Source organism: Gymnogyps californianus, chromosome 1, assembly GCF_018139145.2.
Source record: "Gymnogyps californianus isolate 813 chromosome 1, ASM1813914v2, whole genome shotgun sequence".
NCBI classification, from domain to species: Eukaryota; Metazoa; Chordata; class Aves; order Accipitriformes; family Cathartidae; genus Gymnogyps; species Gymnogyps californianus.
Genome location: NC_059471.1, coordinates 69373852 through 69394213, shown reverse-complemented (window position 1 = coordinate 69394213; position 20362 = coordinate 69373852). Strand labels below are relative to the sequence as shown.

The window sequence follows — 20362 nt, the reverse complement described above, 5'->3', positions numbered from 1 at the left end:
TGCAAAAATGGTCCAATTAGCTATCAAGATGGAACAATGTTAATGAACACCCAAACACCACTGCAGGGAAATACTGATGTTCTGTGAAAAGTACACCAATCACAAACCTCTTCATTTTTTTGTAAAACCCATTCAGAGTATTTCCACACTAGATCTTGGTCTGAGCAGAATGTAAGGAAGTCTACTATATATTCATAGAGATCTGAACGTGTAGAATCTTGAATGTCTCCATCGACTATTTTCACCCATAACTGCAACAAAAACACACACAGATTAAAGTGCTTAAAACATGTATTAGCTCTTCCAACTCAAAATTTATGTGAGCTACTACAACACTTAGTATTAGCTGTTGGTACTTGTGGAATTAGAAAGAGCTCCTAGGAACACCAATTGCAAGGGACCCCACTGGTCACTAAATTTATGCCTCTCCATCATAGGCTTTTCTTGCACCTGCCATATTCAACTAACTCAGACCCCATATCACGTGGGTTCTCATTCTGAGAGTGAGTGGCCGAATACTTCAGGAGAGGTACATTAATCACAAAGAAAGCCTTTGATAAAAGTCCTTTTCTCCAACGCATGGTATACTTTTCATGTGTTCTGTGTGTGCAAGATTAAAATCAAATAATACAAACAATTTAGAAGAAAACCCGATTTTTTGCTTTTCTTTCATTTTGACTGAAGAACTTTAAATACCATGTGAGATTATTTTTATATACACTATAATTGGAATTAAAAGATGCCACATCTAGCAGACCAGTTTAGCAATAAACCTCGTTCCTTGAAACGAACAAAAAAATATCTTGCACATGACAAAGGTAGGTACTGTTTTTGTTGTCCTTCCTGGTTTTCTGCTCAGGAAATTACTGACTTGAATGCATTTGACGGTGTTACTGTGATTAACGTACTCAAGAAGCCACACAGTAAGGCAAACTAATTAAGGTATTGGATATGGTCTGAGACATGCATGCTATTTATTGATCAAGAACATACTAATTTTTCTAGATGAAGGTTTGCAAACAGGAATAACAAAATTATTTAGTTTGCAGTCTACAGATCACTGCTAGTCTTAGTGACATCAGAAGAGGGGTCCCCAAAGGGACTACTAACCCAGCTGAAACCCACAGATCTTGCAGAATGTGTTCACTGTCCATCATCAGATAAGGAAATAAACTCTCAGTTGCTGTCAGTGTCTGCCATGAGATTACAACACTGCTTTGCTGTCTGTATACAGACTAATCAGCACAGGATATGTTCCTGAAGTCCCTCAAACACCTTTGTAAGTGATCTCTTGATTATTTTAGCACTTGTGTCCATTTTTAGCACTTGTGTCCATCTTTTAAGAGTACAAACATGTTCTTGTATGCACAGTTTTGCTTAAAAAATAGCATACAAGCATCTAAATAGCTGTCATCTTCAGTAAGCTCTTCAGGTTTTTCATATCTAGCATATTAATTTATTCAAGGAAGGCTTAGCATAAGTTTCTCTTATATATACACATACACTTTTCAAACAGATAAATTAGCATCTCAGATTTTTATCTCAGAGGTAAACTGGTATTTTGCAATGGTTTACAGATGACACTAAAAGCTTTATTCTAACCTGAAGTGCTGCAGCATCCTGACCATTGTAGTGATACAGGAGACCAAGGGCAAAATACCTGTACAGAAAGAGAAAATAATATTAAAATCTCTAGATCTTTCCTACTGATTTCATTATCGTTTGATTAGCACAGAATATAACAAATAATTGCTTAGTGACATGTACACGGCCATGTCTACACTTGAACAAGTGTCTGTAGGCTCTTTTTCAGAATCAAAGGAGAGAAATTCTGTTCTAGAAACATGTCTGTGTCTCTCCTGTCTCAAAGGCAGTTTCTAGTTACTAGCTCCAACTTAAACAAAGTATGTGTCAAATTAGAGATGATTCCTATGCTGGTCTTTGAATTTTATATACAGACTTAACACACAGCTCCAAATAATAAATATTCCTCCAATAGTTAATCAGGTGTCACAATCACATTTTTACGATGCTTTTACTTAAAACTCTGTTTTACAATCAGAACCATTTTTTTCTTTACTGCAGCACAAAATCAAGTCAGGCAAGGAAGAGCTTTGTACAGTGCCATTACAGAGCTTTTTTGTGTACTGTAATAAAAATACAACTAAAGCTCTGTAATGGCTGTGTTCTCATGGAACAATGTTCTACCATTCACATTTGCAAAAGTTTGCCATGCAAATCATACTTACCAAGAGGATTTAACAAAACACCTGAAATAAATGAAACTACCCTAAATCTAACCACAACTAAAGACTCCTCCTTACCACTGTAGTTGCTACTACGGCACCACACAGTTTAACAATTAATTAAATTCAAGACAGAGACACTACCTAAGACAAGTTTGTATTTTACACATTTACTATCTAGTGTTTCCTGCTTAATGACAGTCAATTCTCCACCTGCTGGCATTTCCAGTTTGAAGTCATTTGCAGTCATCTTAAGCAACCTCCTTTTGATGAACCAGTGGGAGCACAGAAAGTATGCAATTCAAAAGTAAGATCTCTTTCCCTGAATAAGCAACTACAATTTTAAAGCCACTAGCTGGTTAATAGCTTCTACCTAAGGTAGTGCATGCTTTACGGCATCTTTTCATTCTGTTTGAGTACCACTACTGTGTCCATTCAACTCTCACATTGTCACAAGGGCAAACAAATCACATTTTTTCCCCCCCAAATTTGTACCAATCCTTTATTTTTGTGTTGGACAGAAACTTTCAGGAAGAACTCTGTATTTACCAGCATAAGACAGAATGCATTTCCTTTACCTCAGACTGTCATTTAATACCTTTTCACCAACATTTTAAAATGCTGACAAGTCAGGCCAAGTTGTCTTTTGGACCTGAAAGCACAGAAGCTACAAGGATTTGAACACGTTGCTCTAGAAGCCAATAGCATTTAAGAAAATTTTCCCTCTGGTCTCAAAGGTGCAATACTCAAAAAATCCACTCACTTTTTGTGTTTTTCCAGCCAGGCAGCACTATCTGTTAAAAGACAAAAATTCTCCGAAACTAGCAGATCCAGCAGGCTTTCATGATTTGCCTCTGCATATAGCTTGAGTAAAGCTGTGTCAATATCTTCCTTGTAGCCATTTGCAACCTCAGTGCTGCGGACTTCATTCAAGTAACTCATGAGGAATCGTTTGCATTTTGTCATCTTCTCCTGGTCCCCCTGGGTCAGCTGGTTTAGGTCCGCGTACTCATGCAGAGGAGGATGAGACCGTATAAATGAAGAGGAAGTAGGCAACAGGAAGGGGTAGAGAGAGATCAGCTCCCGGACATCAAGCTGGCCGCTTCTGCAATTACAGTGTCAAACTAGATGAAGCAAAAAGAAAGAAAAAGCATACATAGGCACAAAAAAATAACATACTGGAAATGTGTGCTCACATATGCTTAGAGTCAGGACACTAACAGGTTGTCAGTTTCTGAAAGTTATTGCCTTCTATGCTGGAGAAAATATATTCAGAACAAACTTTGAATTTTTTTTTGCTATTTTTATCTAAACTTGTTTATCATTCTGTTTCCTCCTCTAGACATTGCTGAGAATTCGGAGACTGGCCAGCCTTTTGCTTTTGACATCCCACAGCTGTTCTGTGGCATATACAAAAAATAACTGAATAGCCTTAGTGCAGTTCCTAGGACTGTCCTAGACTTCATCCATACATTGTGGGAGATAGTCTTCTGAAGGAGGCAAAAAAAAAAAAAAAAAAAGAAAAAAAAAAAGGAGAGAGTGAACCCTTTCAGGCAAGCCACAAAGACTGTGCAAGTGTAATTCTGTAGAAAACAGCAACTTCCTGTAGAAAACTAAAGCTTTTGGAACGCATGTTTGGATGATGAAAATGTTTTCCCCAACCCTGAAATGCATCTGATTCCTACTTTGGCTCACTTCTTAAGGAGGTTCTGAAAACAAACCATGGATGCTGATGATACATCCGTCTAACCAGTAAGTAGTAGTCTATTGTATAGGCATAGGTCTTGGGTGTACACAGATGTCAGATACTATGGAGTGACTTTTCCACTTCGCATGTGAAGGGCATCTATACTTTATCCAGGAGCAAGTTGTAACATAGATACGCTACACAAAACATTTTTCTTTCGGCCTAGATTGAAGAAATTCCTCAAGCATTTGAAGAATACATGTTGTGACAGAAGAATAAAACGAGAAGTTTTTTCACACATGGCAAAGTCCCCAATTTTCACAGCTAGAATGACTTCTTCTCCCAGGCCTTGCTTTAGAAGAACAGCAAGAAATCAGGAATTACATTTTATTTCACTGTCAAAGTCATTACTCAGAATTAATCTTTAAAGATGAGCATTCCTGAAATGCAGGAGATACTGTTGCTGAAAAAAATCAAAATGAACTGACAGTTCTCTAAAAGAAACCCTGGTTAGTTACTATTTTGTTGCAAATAAAACTTTTAAGAAATAGTTCTTATCTATCCGGTGATCAGCGATCTCAAAAAGACTTTCCCATCACAACCTTGATTGGAAAGAATTCCACAAAGAAACAAGTTATCACCATGGAAGCAGATGAAGCAGAAGATTTCTGCAGGCAATAAAGTGGGAAAGATCCTCACAAGCAGGCTCATCCCTTCCCTACTGTTGTAAAGTAACTAAAGCAGTGGGGCATGCCCTGAGTTGTTCACTTCTTGCCAGAGACACAGTTCCAAAACCATCCAGGAAACATGAACTAGTAGGAAGCATCACCATGGCAACACCTTTTTAGAATTTTTTTAAAAAGTAAATACTGTCCTTTGGCTACAAAAATCTATACCAGAAGAATGAAATTCTGGGAGACAGCAGCAACAGCAAACTTAAAAGCAGCAAGTATCCTGTTCCAGAACCTAGTGACTGCAAAGCATGGGAACAGCAACACGAACAATAGAGGACAACAGCAGAGAAATATCTGAACATGGGAAGCCTTCCTGTGAGAAGAGGTTTGAATAGCAAGTTTTTCTGATTTGTACACAGAGCTCCTACTGCCTAAAAACCACCTCTACACTAGAAAGGCCAGCCTCTAACCAAGAGTAAAGTGTTCATGTCTACTTTGTAGATTTCTGCAGTTGAAATTTCCTTTTAATCCCTCTTTTCAGACTTAATATTTGGTTTTGATTATGATGGAACTCACAAGTAGACGAGGACTTTTTTTTAAGAGGCAGAATAACCAAGAAGTAGCAACTTCTGTCAGTGGCATGACCTAATGGTTCAAAGAGCATTTGGGCTTTCAGTATGAACTCGTTACAGTAATCTAACTGCAGCTTTGGCTAGTCCAACTGCTCGTGAAAGTTTAAGACCTGAGGACCACGAGACAAAATATATTACATGAGATGTATTACACTAGAAAATTAACCCTATTTAAAGAAAGAAAAGATTGCCCCGCCCTCCAAGGTTCTTCACTGATTTGTTTTAGGACGAAAGCTAACCCATAACTTGAATAACATCAACAGGCTACTCAAAATTAGTGCAGAAGCAAGGAGTCTTGATAAATTTGCAGAAATTCAAGGATAAATATTGTTTCCCTTGCTGGCTATGCTGTCAAGTATCTGGAGATGGGCTAAGCTTGACATGGAGACTACGACCATGGAGATGGATGAAGTAGTTAAAAATGCTATATTTAACATGCCAGTTTTAATAAGTTTTAAAACATTTTCCAACTTCTACAGTAGCTTCTGCATGCTTTCATCTTACCGTCCAACTTTTCCTAGATGAGGAAGTAGTCAGCTACTTCACCTCTGAACTTCACGGATTCTGGCCTTAATGACCACCTCTTTCCAAAAGGAGAATCAAAACCAGCTTCCAACTCAGGCTAGCCCAAACCCTGGGCAGTGAATCACCAGTGGTTCTCTCAGCAGGTCTGACTCAAGCTCACGTTGTACAGTTTTGCTCTCCCCACAGCAATGGTAATCAGCAATCAAGCAGCCTCCTTAAAAGCACAGTATCATCCAGAACAAAACTTCCTCAGAAAAATACCAAATACTAAACAATAACTCCACCTGCATGAATAGTTAACATTCATCTCAAGGCTTATGGCTCCTGGGATCTGTGGATGTCTTGTGGCTCTTTCCACCGCATTTGGAGGAAACAGTTTAGGAGCAGCTACAAAGGACCTCATCTCTCTTGAAAAACACATTTGAGTCTTCAGCTTCTAGCATCTCAGGTTTAGCAAAATATAGCTAACAACTTATCACAAAGTAGAAAACAGGCTCTTAAGACAAGTCAAGCTGTCAATGTTAAGAGGCAACTTCCCTTCGAGTAATTCTGCATTAGGTCTTTTTGGGCTTCATATATATAAACAATGCAACAGGCAGAATCTACAAGTTTTCAGAAAACTTAGGTCTAGACTCAGACCCTTAAGTTTAGAGGTATCAGAGATGTCAAAGAAGCCTACATGATTTAGCTGTTTTGCCTAGATCCCACTGGCTGTAATAGAAGCTTATATTCTTGAATCACATTGAAGATGCAAATCTCACACTGAGTCCTACTTCTTATGTCTCCAGGTATAAGTACCACCAATTTTTTAACCTTTCCAGTGTAGGAGAGACTTTAGCTATAAGTCTCTCTATAGCCTTCCCAGGTGACATGACACTGAAAGGAGTTAACATTTTGATTTGTTAAGAAGAGCAACAAAGTTTAGAAAAGTTCCAGTATCTGGCATGTCAGATGGTAAGCAACATCTAACCAGTGAAAGGACATAACCAAACACACTGGAGAGAAATGGTTTCACCGTGACAGCTACCAACGTCTCAGCAAGACATCTAGAATTCAGCAAACAGCCTGCTAAACGTTGCTGTTTGGTCTAACTGCGTGCGAGCCTCCAATGACAGCAACACAAAATAGCAAAAATATGATATATATATCACAACTATATAACACAATCACAATTCTGTTATTGCTTCTAACAGAATTTGTCAGACCAAAAAAGCCCCACTGTGACAGCTCACTCAGTTTAAGGTTAATGGATCCAGCTGAAGAAAGTTCTCCCTTTGCTGAACTATTTGAGTTTCAATAAAGCTACCACTTCCTTCCTTTTTGTCAACCTTCTTCAGTGTTCAGAAGTATCAGCATAACCAAAAGGAACTTAGCAGGAAAGTATTCTTCTTAAAAGTTTCAGTATTTAAGAACTACGAAGTTAGGCATAAGATATAACTGTATCTTGACAAGGTTATCCAAAAAGGATTATTGATGCAAGAAAACAAGACCTTTAGTCCAATATAATCACTTGCCCTGCTAGCCTGTAATTGAGATATTTTCTGAGGAGTGAGATGATCTCACTTCATATTTGGCCAGAAGCAGGCCCACATCACACCAAGTTCTTGGAGGTACTGCTGCCGCTCTGTTTCACTGCTGAATCCATCTTTTCTCAGATAGGTACCAAGTTTCCCTTTGACATTTTAAGACTGAAGTTATTTCTAACACTAGCTTGAACACCTGCAGAGCAACACATGGGGATGTGAGGAAGAGTTTGCATAGACTGCCATTATCTTTCCCATTCTTTCCTCTGAGCATCATTAAGTCTAAAATGAACAAGATTGATTGAGTGTATATCAGGGCACAACCAGATATTACTTGAACTGTGTGAATTCACTAGGGCTGAAAATCAGGGAACCTGGATTCCATAAGGAGTTTTTCAGAGTCACAAAAATACTCCGAATAGCTTATGTATGGCTGGCCAGAAGAAAAGCACAGAAAACTTATCTTTGGTTTCTCCCCTCAGCAGACTTCAGCAATTCATGAACAGTTGTTCTGCTTTGGGGCTGCAGATTTTAGAGGAAGGGAACACCCTGGGATGCCAACTCAGCTCCAAAATTCATGCCTGGACGGCATGTTTTCTCGTGAAGCAAGTCTCTTTCTATAGAGGAGCTCCCACAATCCTGTTCATTAAAGCTCATTTGTCAGATGGACTGCTAGTTGGATGGAGGCTGTGTAACTGATCTTGGCTTCTTCTACAAGGTGCTGGAGCTCCTTGCAGGATACTTTCCCCCCTTTTCACTGCTTTTAAAAGATCCTTGGGCCACTACCAGCAAGGCAGGGCCCCCAGATTAGACCCCACAGGGAATTATTGCCAGGCAGGGTGGAAAAAAAGTGATGGAAAAAAAAGTTGAAGTGTCAGCCATAGTCAAGACAGCTGCAGAGCTATACAAGTCTGGCCACCTAACCACACCTAGACAATGAAGACACTTTATAGCCAGTACAACCTCAACAAGCTATTTTACCAAAGCTGGCCACACTGAAAAAACTGAAAAAAAGGCCATTGGAAAGCCACACAGAAGGGCTTTGTGGGAATGTTGTAAAGGATTCCTAACTATGTACAGTTTGTACTTCAGATACACTAGAGTGAATTGCTGCTGTGTGTGTTTGGAAGATTACAGGGAGGAAGAAGACTGCAAGTTGCTCACCAACGCCAAAAATTATAAGGCGATACAGAAAGTGGTTGCGGCCAAAACAAATTGCCACTAAACGCTGTTCTGACCTTTCCTGTCGTTCCCTAATCTTCACTCAGTGTACACTGCCCATTCAAGCCCAGTGTCTCCCATTATCCTGGTGAGCAGGAGGCAAAATGGTGAAGTCCCTCATCAATAGTAACATTCCCCAAAGCTTTACTTTCCTTGATACATTTCCATAAACCCAAGGACAACTTTTTTCCTGTACTGTACACACCTACAATATATAGCAAATTGTCTAACCTTAAACCTATTCCATAGACTCTAAACTGATTTGAACTGAATTTCAGCAGGTAACAAGGAGAGTTATTTTATGTGGTCAGCATGGATTACACTAACTCTGGACAGCGCCTCATCACAGAATGAGGCGTGGCTAGCAGAAATGAAATTATCAGGTAAAATAAAGATAACGAGCAGCATTGTTTTGAATGAAAGTGGAGTACCAAGGTCAATTTGTAAACAAGTGATTGCTGAAACAGCTAAATCGGAAAGGTTAGCACAGACTTCAAGAGCAAATAATCTGTCTTCTGGAAAAGGCCTAGCAGAACAAGTATTAAAACAAATGCAGTATCAGCATCCTCAAAAAAATTAGTGCAATTGTATCAACAATATTTAAATTGTAACTAAAGGGTTTTTTTTTTCTTAAAAAAAAAAAAAAAAAAAAGGAGAACCAAGCAATGTTCATGCTGTAAATCACAGCACAGGCTCAGTAGTAAAGCCTTGACCTTCATGGGCATAAAGTAAAAAAATCTCCACACATACAACATTCAGATTACAGCCTTAATGCTGCTGTGTGTTAGCACACCAAAAAATCAGTTGCATTAACTCTTCAGTTATAAAATTCTTTCAATGTTACTCTGTTTTTACCCCGAACAAAACCCTTTTATCACAGTAAACTCACATCTGCATCAAAAAACATTCAAGCGACTAAGTTTTTAAAACTAAGAACACTAACTCCTTATTTAAAGAAGATAAATTAATAAATTTCTTGTCACACAATTACCTGAAGAGTTCTTTTGCTTCAAGGAACTGAAGCTGTGCAAACTGTATGAAACCTGCTTGCTGCAGGATTCGTTTGTACATTACCTATGAAAGAGAAGGGGGGAAAAAAGGTTTATTATATTTGTAATGAGTTATTTACGTAGTGCTAGTCAGTACTGCAATAACTACCTGCCAAAACTACTGAACACATGATCTTCAACCAGACCTGTAAAGTTACATGCAAAATAGCCCCTTGATCCTCTGCGTTTTAAATTATATGTACCTGAATAGAGTGAATCTGCTGCCTAGATCCAGTTTCTTACACAAAAATGTGTGAACACAACACTGTTCACGAGTACTTACTAAAAGCAAAGTCAACAAATTACAAGTTTAAGTTTTCTTATTCAAATAATGGCTTATCTGACATCAGTCTGACTTGCCTCAAGTTTTTGCTTATGGTATTTGCAAACGTAAAAGCCAATGGTCATCTCTGAAGTTCCCCATGATTCAGCAGGCACAAAAAAAGATATAAACTCAAGGGTGGTCCCACTTGACCACACACAGCCAACTTTCTCCCTGTCTCATCTAACTTCTGCAGCAACCTTGCTGGTGATTCTCATAGTGTCATCCCCAGCTGATGACCATATTTCTGACTTTCTGCCAGTCTGGTTTCTTTCTTTTTTTTTTTAAAATACTTCCAAAGCAGTTCAACTTATCCAATATGCAGTATATTATGCAATGTACATAAAAATATGGTTAAAAAGAGGAGCATAAGCAAACCATACAAAAAGCTATGCGTTATGAAGTTTTACTGTTAAGGTCATGCCTAGACAGAAAAAAGTTTACAAGAAGTTCACCAGAAAAAGAACACAAAACTACTTTAAATGCTAGGCATTTATTTAATCTGAATGTTCAATTAGTTACCACGAGATTAAATGAAACCCTCGTGCCCAGAGTATTTCCAACGGCAAAGGAGAATTACTAAAAGCAAGGAACCTAAACTGTGCTCTGCAAAGCATCCACCGTTTGTGACAACACTGGTATTTTGCAAATAGCTACATCCACATGCCTTCAGTTTTTCCCTTAAACTTTCTCATGAATACACGGCTTTCTCATGTTTAACAGTGTACATGAATGCTGTTATTAATAACAGACTCCCATTTTCAATGAAAATACCCAGAGAAACTGCAATACTTTAGCAACATATTCCAGGCAGGAATTGCTAAAGGGTGTCAGGCCTCAAGTAGGGTAGACTGATATTCTAATTGGTGATTTTTCACCTTGATTAAAGATTGTGGATTTACCAAGAGAAAAGCTTGGCTTAAGTCCATTTAGTCTGTGCATGCTTTACTAATGGATTATCTTAAGGAAATACTTAATCTTGATCATTAGCAAGCCATTAAAACCTATTGATTTGTAAGGCTGTGGGACTTTTCTTGCCTCCCCAGTGTGGGGGAGAGAAGGGGAAACACAGGGAAATGCTATCTGGCACACCTTTTCAGACAAATGTCACAATATAAAAATAAATGAACAATACTTCATGACATCTTTATATTAATTAATGTTACTATGCTTTACATCCAAGTGTACTAATTCAAAATACAGTTAACTAAAGCTAAAAGGGAATTTAATCACATTAATAAAGTAAAACCACCTCAGGTGATTAATTCACAAAATATCCACAATATTTTGGATTTACGACTGTGTTAATACATCAATAAATGGTAATCTGTGAACTGATGAATACCCATCTGGTCACATTCTTAAGGATACTGGTAAAGGATTTCCATCTGCAACTATCTGCATCCTGTGGCACCAGAAAAACTTCAAAATCTGGCCTCAGACTTTCCAGGCAGGGTTGAAGTACAAACATTTGTCACCCTGCTAACTAGTATCAAAAGTAGGTTTTTTGGTGGTTTTTTTTTTAAGTCTGTTTTCAATCTTTGCAATGGAGCGTCCACTAATATTTACATATTTAGTGAATTAGGAATTGGAATTAAGTTTGAATTGATCTAAGACACTGAAAATACTGCTTTAATTATAGACCTTAGTCTGTACAGCAATCTTTTGAACTAGAAGTTGAAAATAGCTCGTTGATAGTATAAGTATAGGCTCAAGGAATCAGTTTTAAATTTGAACTGATTAAGTGGTACTCACTTTCATTTAAATGTTGATATATCTTCACTTGTCTCAAAGCCATGCAACCAAAAAAAGCTGTAGAATGTCTACAGACAGATGCTTTCCCAACTTTTTAAAGATGCTGTGATGGTATAGGGAGTATCCAGGTTGATTTTTAGCCGACAAGATAAACACTAGACATTAAGATGTCCTGTGGTAAAGCTTATGGAAGCAACAGACCAGACTGTCTGTGGAAAATTCAATATTCTCTCTTTCTCACAGGTTTTTAAAAACAGGCTAGACCTATATGCCAACCACATACAGTTAACTTTTGTTTATGATAGAAAAAACATCTTGAGTTCTTCCAGACCCATTTGCCAGAATACCACAATAGGCTTCTTTTAAAAACATACTAAGTTATATCCAGTCAAAATTCAACACATTGTTCATTCCCCTATCATTTCTGAAGGACCACCATAGGACTTGAGTGCTTTAGGCAAATTCTATATTGTTGACTGAATTCACATTAAAAAACTAGCTACAAAAACATGAAATAAGATTTATATTAATTTTATCTGAAAAAGTGCTAGAAAACAGAAGGATGACTGCTGAAGCCACAATAGCTATAGTGAAGCCTTAATTCTCTCAACTGCTAGAAAAACCCTTTCTAAAACGGTCAGAATTACGAACTAGATTGCCAAAAAGATGTTTTCTAGAAAGTCACTTAGGCTTTTGGTCAGGTTTGGGTGCAGTTAATATGTTTTTTGAAACTAAAAAGAAATGAGGGGGGAGAAAAAAAAAAAAAGAGAGATACCTATGCAAGATGTGTGTCAATCTAACCAAGGTCTTCACTACCATCAACCATGATTTCTGCAAACTTCAGCTGTCCTGAAAAATTAATAAGTAGCATTCAGTCATTTCATGGTAGCATGGTAGAAAAGCCTTTGTATTCCTCTACCAAAAATGATATCCAGCAAAGCCATCTCCTTGCAACACTTTTGCTTAGTCTTTTTTACCTAGCAGTAATTCTCGATGCTCAAAGACAAAGGAATTTTTATCTAATATGGCAGAGATAAATTTGCAGTCTGCAGGAATCACGGGTTAAATAACAGGTTAAAGCTACTAATGCATGATCTGCTTCTTTCCAGTAACTAAATATTGGCTGTACAAACAATTCTGAGAGTACAGTACTTTACTGTTTCAATCCCACTATCATTCTGCATTACCAGCATATATATATTTATGCTGATATAATACTGCTGATACAAAGAGAGCATGCGCCTGTGTATGCATGCAATGACAATGCAGCATTGAACTGTACGAAAAAACCCCATGTCGTCAAGAACTGTCCTACAATGCCATGACTGATTTCATTCATACGTAAGATGGTAACAGCCATTGCAAACTGCAGAAGTTAAAGCAGCATGTGGAAAAGGAGGCACTATACTACATGTACCAGACAATTACTATCACTCTTCTGTATGGATAAATTATAGTGGCTGGATCAAGTGCCTTAATGCCAAACCTATGCATTCCTTCCCACTGCTTGTATAAAATGGCAAAATAAGGCCTTGAAAGTGTCAGCTACTCAGGAATCAGTAAAGCTTCCAAAATAGATATCCAAAGATATCTGCTAGAAGATACCTATTATCTATCTATCTAATATCTATTATCTGAAGATCTCTCTTAGACAGGAGTTAGAAAGGAGCAACTATGTGATCAGTTAAAGTATGCCAAAGAAATGTTGTAAAAGACATATCTAAGGCATGTAATTTGGCTGAACTCCATCAGATTTATATTATGCAGATTACAGTAAAAGAAAGTCTGATGTGCTTGTAACAAACCTGTAATGACAGCATTAAGTATCAGAGGCACATTAGAAAGTAAGCAAGCTCAACATGTTACATTTCCAACTACAGAAAAGCTCTGAAAAACTAGACTAATGTCTCAACAACTAAGCCAAGTTGAGTCATTTTAATACGAGTCAGTGGGAGACTCCATCAATTTAAGCTGGTTAATATCAGTTTGCAAATACAGCCCAGAACTAGAACAGGCTATTTTGCTTGCAAGTAATGTGTTTTCTGTTTTTCAGCTGTAGCATTGACTCAAAGTAACTGAACACCCTTAAAAGCATGTTAAGTTAGAAACAACTTACAATATTCTTGGAAACAATAATGTCAGGAAGACAGATGTTGTGCACATAAGATATGTGTGAACCGAAAGTAACTTAGCCTAAAGACAGAAAAATCCTAAATGCAAGAAAACTTAGGAGGAATGAGATTCTACATCATGTATTTTAGATAATGAATTGCAGTTCATCCTGCGGGAAAACACAGAAATACATCTCCCACACTAAATAGACAAACTGTAAAGAAATAATTGGAGAATTAGAGGTCATCATACATGGAAGACATTGATTAGATCATGCATCCTGTCCTCACAGCAGGATTTTAGTTTGCTTCTTTAAACGGATTGCAAAGGAAAAGTTCAAAGTGAAGATGCAAAGCAAAACATGCTGGAAACTGAACTCTGTATTTGCCTAAATACTTTTCAGCTTCAAGTACTTCCAGATAGTTGTACCTTAGCAAAAGGATGGATACACTTTTCTCGCCAAGCTTTTTACTAGCTGTTCATTCAATGGAGAAGTTAAGGATCAAAATGAAAGCTGACAGAAAATTCATTTAATTTAATGACTGCTTTTCAAGGGCCTTGACCAAAATTTAAATGACAAGGAATTAGAAACTTCTTGAAATTAAAAAAAAAAAAATCCTGACAGACTGAATCATTTTGGATCACTGCAATTCTGTAATTTCCACAGTCATGTTCCAAACTTTACATCTTCCTAAACAAACCAAAAGTAATGCAACAGATACTATTTTAATGGCAACAAAATGCTCCAAAGTATATTAAAAAAAACAAACTAGATTTTCTGCAGGTTACAGATCAAATTTTGTTTTTACAAAAGGAAAGAAACAAAGTCAAATATTCATTCACCTACTTGGCGAGTAGAGATTTCATGCTACTTTTTCCAAGTTTCAGTCTCTAAATAACAAATAGGAATAAATACAGTAGAATATGTACTGTAATATAAACCAGAGGCAGAAGGAAACTAGTACAAATCTGTAATCAACACTCTAATCAAAGTGGCAAATACTTTGCCACACAAAAATCTTAAATATTCAGTTACACACCAGTACAAGTACTACTTGTATGAGTTTGGAAGTAGGACATATTTGCTTTAGATTTCCCATGACTTAACTTTGAAGTTGTACTACTATGGAGTTTAGGATATGGTGAGAATCTCTGATAAAAAAAGTAAAACCTAAAAATTCTGATTTGAAATAAAGCATACGTTTTTAAACAGCAATAGTAAATAATGACTGAACCTAGTACTAAGGAAGCATCGCAGTGGATCTTCTATCACTAGTTTTTCAATTTTGTTTAGTTTTCAATTTTTTCAAGTTATACACTTGAAAAAAAACCAACACCAAAAACCCAGCAGAACAACAGCATTCAACCCTGCCAACGTCACAGCCTTTACAAGCCAAGCCAATTCAGCAGCATGTCTATTTGCTCAGGCTGAAACCACAGAAGGCATTAGATTTCTCTTCAATGTAAACTCCTCCCCCACCCTCTCTAGTCACTTGACCATTGGTATACATGGCATCACTGTGAAATTTATATTTTCCATGAAAATTAAAGGAAGGACAGACCTGAAATTTCTCTTTCGGAATATTCCTTCGAGCTCCTTTTGCTAGAACAAGGGCTTCTTCCACTCTGTGGCTAGCTAGAAGATCCTGAATCTGTTTTTCCAAAGGTAGTGGCACCAAGATATACACACCCTTATTAGTAGCAACAATGACCTTTCCTGGACAGAGCAAACAGACATATTCAATTTACATTCTCTACAGAAAAAAACACATTTCAGAAATAAGCTTTAAGATTTACTATTTAAGATACAAGAACCTAAACAGTGTTAAAGTTCCAAAACTCATCTTTGTTGTTACCGTATTTACTAGATAGTATAGTTTACCTGTAAATTGCACCTCAGAAATACAGAGACAATGGTAAATTTATTAATTTACAGCAGATTTTGTTCCACTCTGAGTAAATGAAACTGGCTATAATCTCTCATGATGAACGAAGCTGTAAAGGCCACCACTGAAACTACTGCCCAGATTCCAGAGAATAGGGACTTTTAACTGCCAGATATTTCCACAGGCTTACATTAGAAAATTGTAAGCTGTACATCAAAGGTAGCAAGTAACGTACAGTTCATAGTGCTAGAGTTTGTAGCTCTCCTGGAAAAAAAAAAAAAAAAAAATAGCAACGCAATGTATTCCAGACTTAAGAGTTCTTAATTGAAGAACAGATCAAAAGAAATTTTGGTACTTTTTGTTTAACAATTCTTTATGAAATATCCCATTTTAAACCTCTTACAATCCCTCTTTAAACCTTTAGAAAGGGATACAAAAGAACAATTTTTAAGATGTGAGAACTTTGTCAGGATAGCCAATGGACAAATACCTGTAGCTCACAATTACTGACTCATAGCATTAAATTAACATCATTGCTCCTTTGCAAGAAATAATCAAGTTACAAGAAAGAGCTCTAACTCCACAGACTCCTACCCAACAATTAACTTGACAATTAGAGCACATTTAATGAGCATACATTTTGTTAGAAGCGTGGAATTTTGGATGACTAAAGTTTACCGATCATAGTCTGCAGGAATCTAACCAGGAAAGCATTTGCAATAAAAGTTTCAATAGTTAACGTGCTTGCTAGATATTTTGTTTAAAAAACAAACTGAAGTGACTGTGCCCACAGTGGCGGTTGTTCCAGAATTACTGATGCAGAAAAGTGTCCTTTTTAATACCTTCAAAGTCCTGTAGAATGTGACCTTCTTTAAAAGGCAGGGTTTGCTTTTGCTGCTGGTCCAGCATGCTGTGCACTGTAATGAACTCATCATCGAGAGCAACCACGTAAGGAAAGCACAAAGCTGCTCCAATCACGTTCTCTGACCAGTGCACAGGGGCACGCTGTGAAATGCCATCTACAGTTGCAAACATGCCTACAAAAAGGGAAAAACAAAGGCTGAGGCTCGTGCTAGTTGAAGACTGTTGCTTTCCCAATACGAGGCATTGGTACCAAGGTACAGAAATAAAAAAGTCTCAGAAGAACAGATGCAATATCAGGCAGCATGACGACAGCGCATCACACCTCCCTGGACTTTACAGACCTGTTGGTTAGTTCAGTTCAATTTTTTTTTTCCTTTCTCCTTCACCACAGAAACAAACAACACCAAAAACTGAAAAGAGAGGAACACTGAAAGAAACTAGCAAGAATTATTCAAGTTTAGTAAGTTTCAGATTTTTTTAATAAGAATTATGCCATGTAGTTTGAATTCATTTCAAAATACTAATATTTAGTGAGACCCCACATTTAAACAATACTGCCTTAGTAGGAGCCGCAGACCTGCACTGCCTGACCTATCTGGCAATACAGGCATATTTGTTCCTTGTAGTGTCAAATGTCTAAAGAGCATTTTAGCCAACAGACAATCATTTACTTATACTTCACTTTTGCTACAGCAAAATTTTCACAGAACAAGGGTCCAGCTCCTTGGGACAGCCACTTCCTGTGAGGCATCTGCGTTTTCAATCATTTGAAAAAAATGCAGAGGCTGTGTATAAAGCATATTTTCCCAAAAGCCAAGCAGAGAGTAAAGACTTTTTTAATATCCTAATGATTCCTCCTATGCTGTCTTCAAAATAACCACATTAAATCTTCAGTTAATTTGTGTTTTTCTTTGCCACTATCTTTCCTCCTGTCTATTCTGTCCTCCTTCCTTCTCCTAGCTTAACAGAAGTTTGACTTGCTTTTGGACCACACACCACTGGTTCTACTTATGCTACTTGGTATTCCCCAATTCTTCCCAAGATATTAATTGAAGAAAAAGTCCAGTCAACATTTTCAGACTGAGTTCAGTAACCCTTTGCCAGCTGAGCCATACTGAAGCACGGTGTAAACTTCTGTTTTAAACATGAATGCACACCCCTTAAAATCAGTATTCATTAAAACATGCCATTAAAAAGACCGCCCATGAAAATTGTTCTTTGGCAGGAATGAGCCACTTGAAAGCTGGTAGAATAAGTCTGAGCTCTAGAGGACAGAGGAGATTAAAAGATTATGTTGTTCAATTTACAAAATCTCTTCCAAACAGATGATAATGAGGCAAGGGTAGCCGGGTAGGAGAACCATCTTGGAATAAAAAAAAAAAGGGGGGGGGGGGCGGAACAGAAGGTTGTAGATTGTTACAGAACTATGGTGTAGAGACTAAGCTTCTGGATCCTTTATAGTAGCTTTGAAACGATCAGCCCTTTCCCTTGACTAAGGGTGCAACACAAAATTAAAATTTCACATCTGACTATTAGCAAGTAATGCTATTTGCTTTTTCACTATAATCATCTTTTCAATCAGAGCACCTTACAGAAAATACTTTTTTTTGCCATAATATATAATTCCTGATTTAATCTATAGATCTTGATATTCTTATGGATCAGAAGTGGAATTTTATGCCAGGCAGATTGCACTATCCATTTTTAATGCCTTCCAGTTGTTACTCTGTGCTATAATCACATTTCAAAAAGCAGGAGAAAACTTGAGTTAAATACATACTAACCAGTAGTAAACTCAGGGCTGATTATATTTGAAATACTAATTCTTACAATTTTCTATTTCTCTGTCATTCTCAAAAAAATATTACAAAAACCTGATTTTAAAAACTTTTTTTTTTTTTAAATGACAGAGCTCTTTTTTAGGTAATTTTAAAAAATCCTTTATGAAAGTGAAAGGATATGCAGAGCAATGCACAGTACTTTTCCAAGTCAATGTCTCTACATCCCTCTGCCCTCAACAGCTAGAGCTTCTGTGGTAGAATGATGCATTTTCTGTCTTCATCCAGCTCTCACCTAAGGATAACAATAAACATGACAACTACAATCAGAAACCATGGCCTTTTTATAGTGCAGGAATGAATTTGATGAAACTGAGATGAAGCCAGTAATCAATTTTGTATTAAAAAATGCATACGCTATCCAAAGGTTACAAGAGTTACCCAAAACACAGCTACACTGTTTTCAGCACCAAGAGATCTAGAAATTTATAGAATCATAGAATAATTTAAGTCAGAAGGGGTTTCTGAAGGACATTCAGACCAGCCCCTGCACGCCTCAAAGCAGGACCAACTTAAGTTGGGTTACTCAGGACTTTGTGCAATAGACTGTAGATTTTGTTTATTTGTTTGTTTTAAAACAAAAAGGTTCTTAGTGAAAATACCTGTGAAAATTGAAATAAAACACCTTTATTATTATTATTTTACTTGTTTAAAAAGGAATATGAAGACTTTCAGTTATCATAGTTGACAGCATGAGGAACACTACGAGTGGGTGAAAACAAGAAGGGAACATGCTGGTTACTGTTGACTACCCTGCTTTACACAGTGTCATCAGTTATGAGAAAATGCACTGCATAACCTTCTATGAATCATTCTGCTTAGTGCCTGTGTGCTTGTTATAAGGCTCAGTTCTCCAACTCCATTTGTAGTCTACTCAATCACTATACAACTGTTCAAACCATGCACCACTGAGAAGAGTTTATTCTGGAAAAGCAAAAGGAATAAACTAAAACTAGGTATTTAAAATTTGTATTTTTTTACTCATTAAAGTCATGGAATAGTTGAAGCAGGAAGGTACCTCTGGAGACCGTCTAGTCCAACTTCCCTGCTCAAAGCAGGGTTAACTAGAACATGTTGCTCAAGACCTCACCCAGTCAGAGTTTAGTCAAGAGCTGCTTGTTCATTAATGCAGGCCTCCTGCCACCTTTGCTTGTTTTCCTGCTCATTGGGATGGACCATCCTTGAACTTGGAGGAGGCAGTCCTTCTCTCCAGGACCATATCCTGTGGGATTCTTTTAAGCAGGTCCCTGAACAAACCAAAGTCTGCTGTCCTGAAGTCCACGCTTGTGGTCTTTTTGCCTTGTTCCCTTCTCTCAGGATCATGAACTTCACCATCTCATAGACACTGTAGCAAGGCTGCTCCCCTGACCTTCATACCCCCAGCCAGGTTCAACAGAGCACATCCCCTCATCAGCTCCTCAGTCACCATCAATGCACTCCAGAAATCTCCTGGACTGCTTGTGCCCTGCTGTGCTGCCCCTCTAGCAGGTACTGGAAAGGTTCAAGTGCCCCCTAAGAACCATGGCCTGCAAATGTAGGTTTCTTCCTGTTATCTGAAGAAGGCCTTACCTACATCTTCTTCCTGATAAGGTGGTCTGTAGCAGACACTCACCACAACGTCACCCGTGTTAGTCTGCCCTCTAACCCTAATCCATAAACTCTCAGCTGCCTCCTCCTTTGTACCAAGGCACACCACCACATCTTCCCGCTGCTCTCATGTAAAGGGTAACCCCTTACCCCAGCTGTTATGACATAGCTGTGCTGATTTCCCAGAAAAAGTGAGAGAGCTTTCACCATCATGTTGTTGTGTACAGACTTCTTGGTGTGCATATGCCTGAAGCAGGGCCTCTTCAGCCCTGTTTGTTGATTACAAAGTCTCTCATCCACATCATCCTGCACTCTCTGTTTGCCAACTCAGTCTATCACCATCGTTCCTAGTTTAAATCCTCCTCACCAGGTTGGGCAGCCTGTTGGCAAAAATGCTTTTGCCTCACTTGGCCTAGTGGATCCCATCTCTTCCTTAAATAG

At 37.8% G+C, this 20362-nt stretch overlaps 1 protein-coding gene across 2 annotated transcripts in view; it reads right to left on the bottom strand.

Annotated features, from left to right (window-relative positions):
- The window catches only part of TGFBRAP1 (transforming growth factor beta receptor associated protein 1), a 34132-nt gene that overhangs the window by 6664 nt on the left and 7106 nt on the right, over positions 1–20362 (bottom strand). For both annotated transcript variants that reach the window (XM_050910011.1, XM_050910001.1), the window contains exons 3-8: positions 16475–16669; positions 15309–15463; positions 9500–9582; positions 3010–3351; positions 1603–1660; positions 108–251 (exon numbers count right to left, since the gene is read on the bottom strand). In XM_050910011.1, the coding sequence (XP_050765968.1) occupies positions 108–251; positions 1603–1660; positions 3010–3351; positions 9500–9582; positions 15309–15463; positions 16475–16669 (977 nt within the window). The remainder of the gene's footprint in view (positions 1–107; positions 252–1602; positions 1661–3009; positions 3352–9499; positions 9583–15308; positions 15464–16474; positions 16670–20362) is intronic.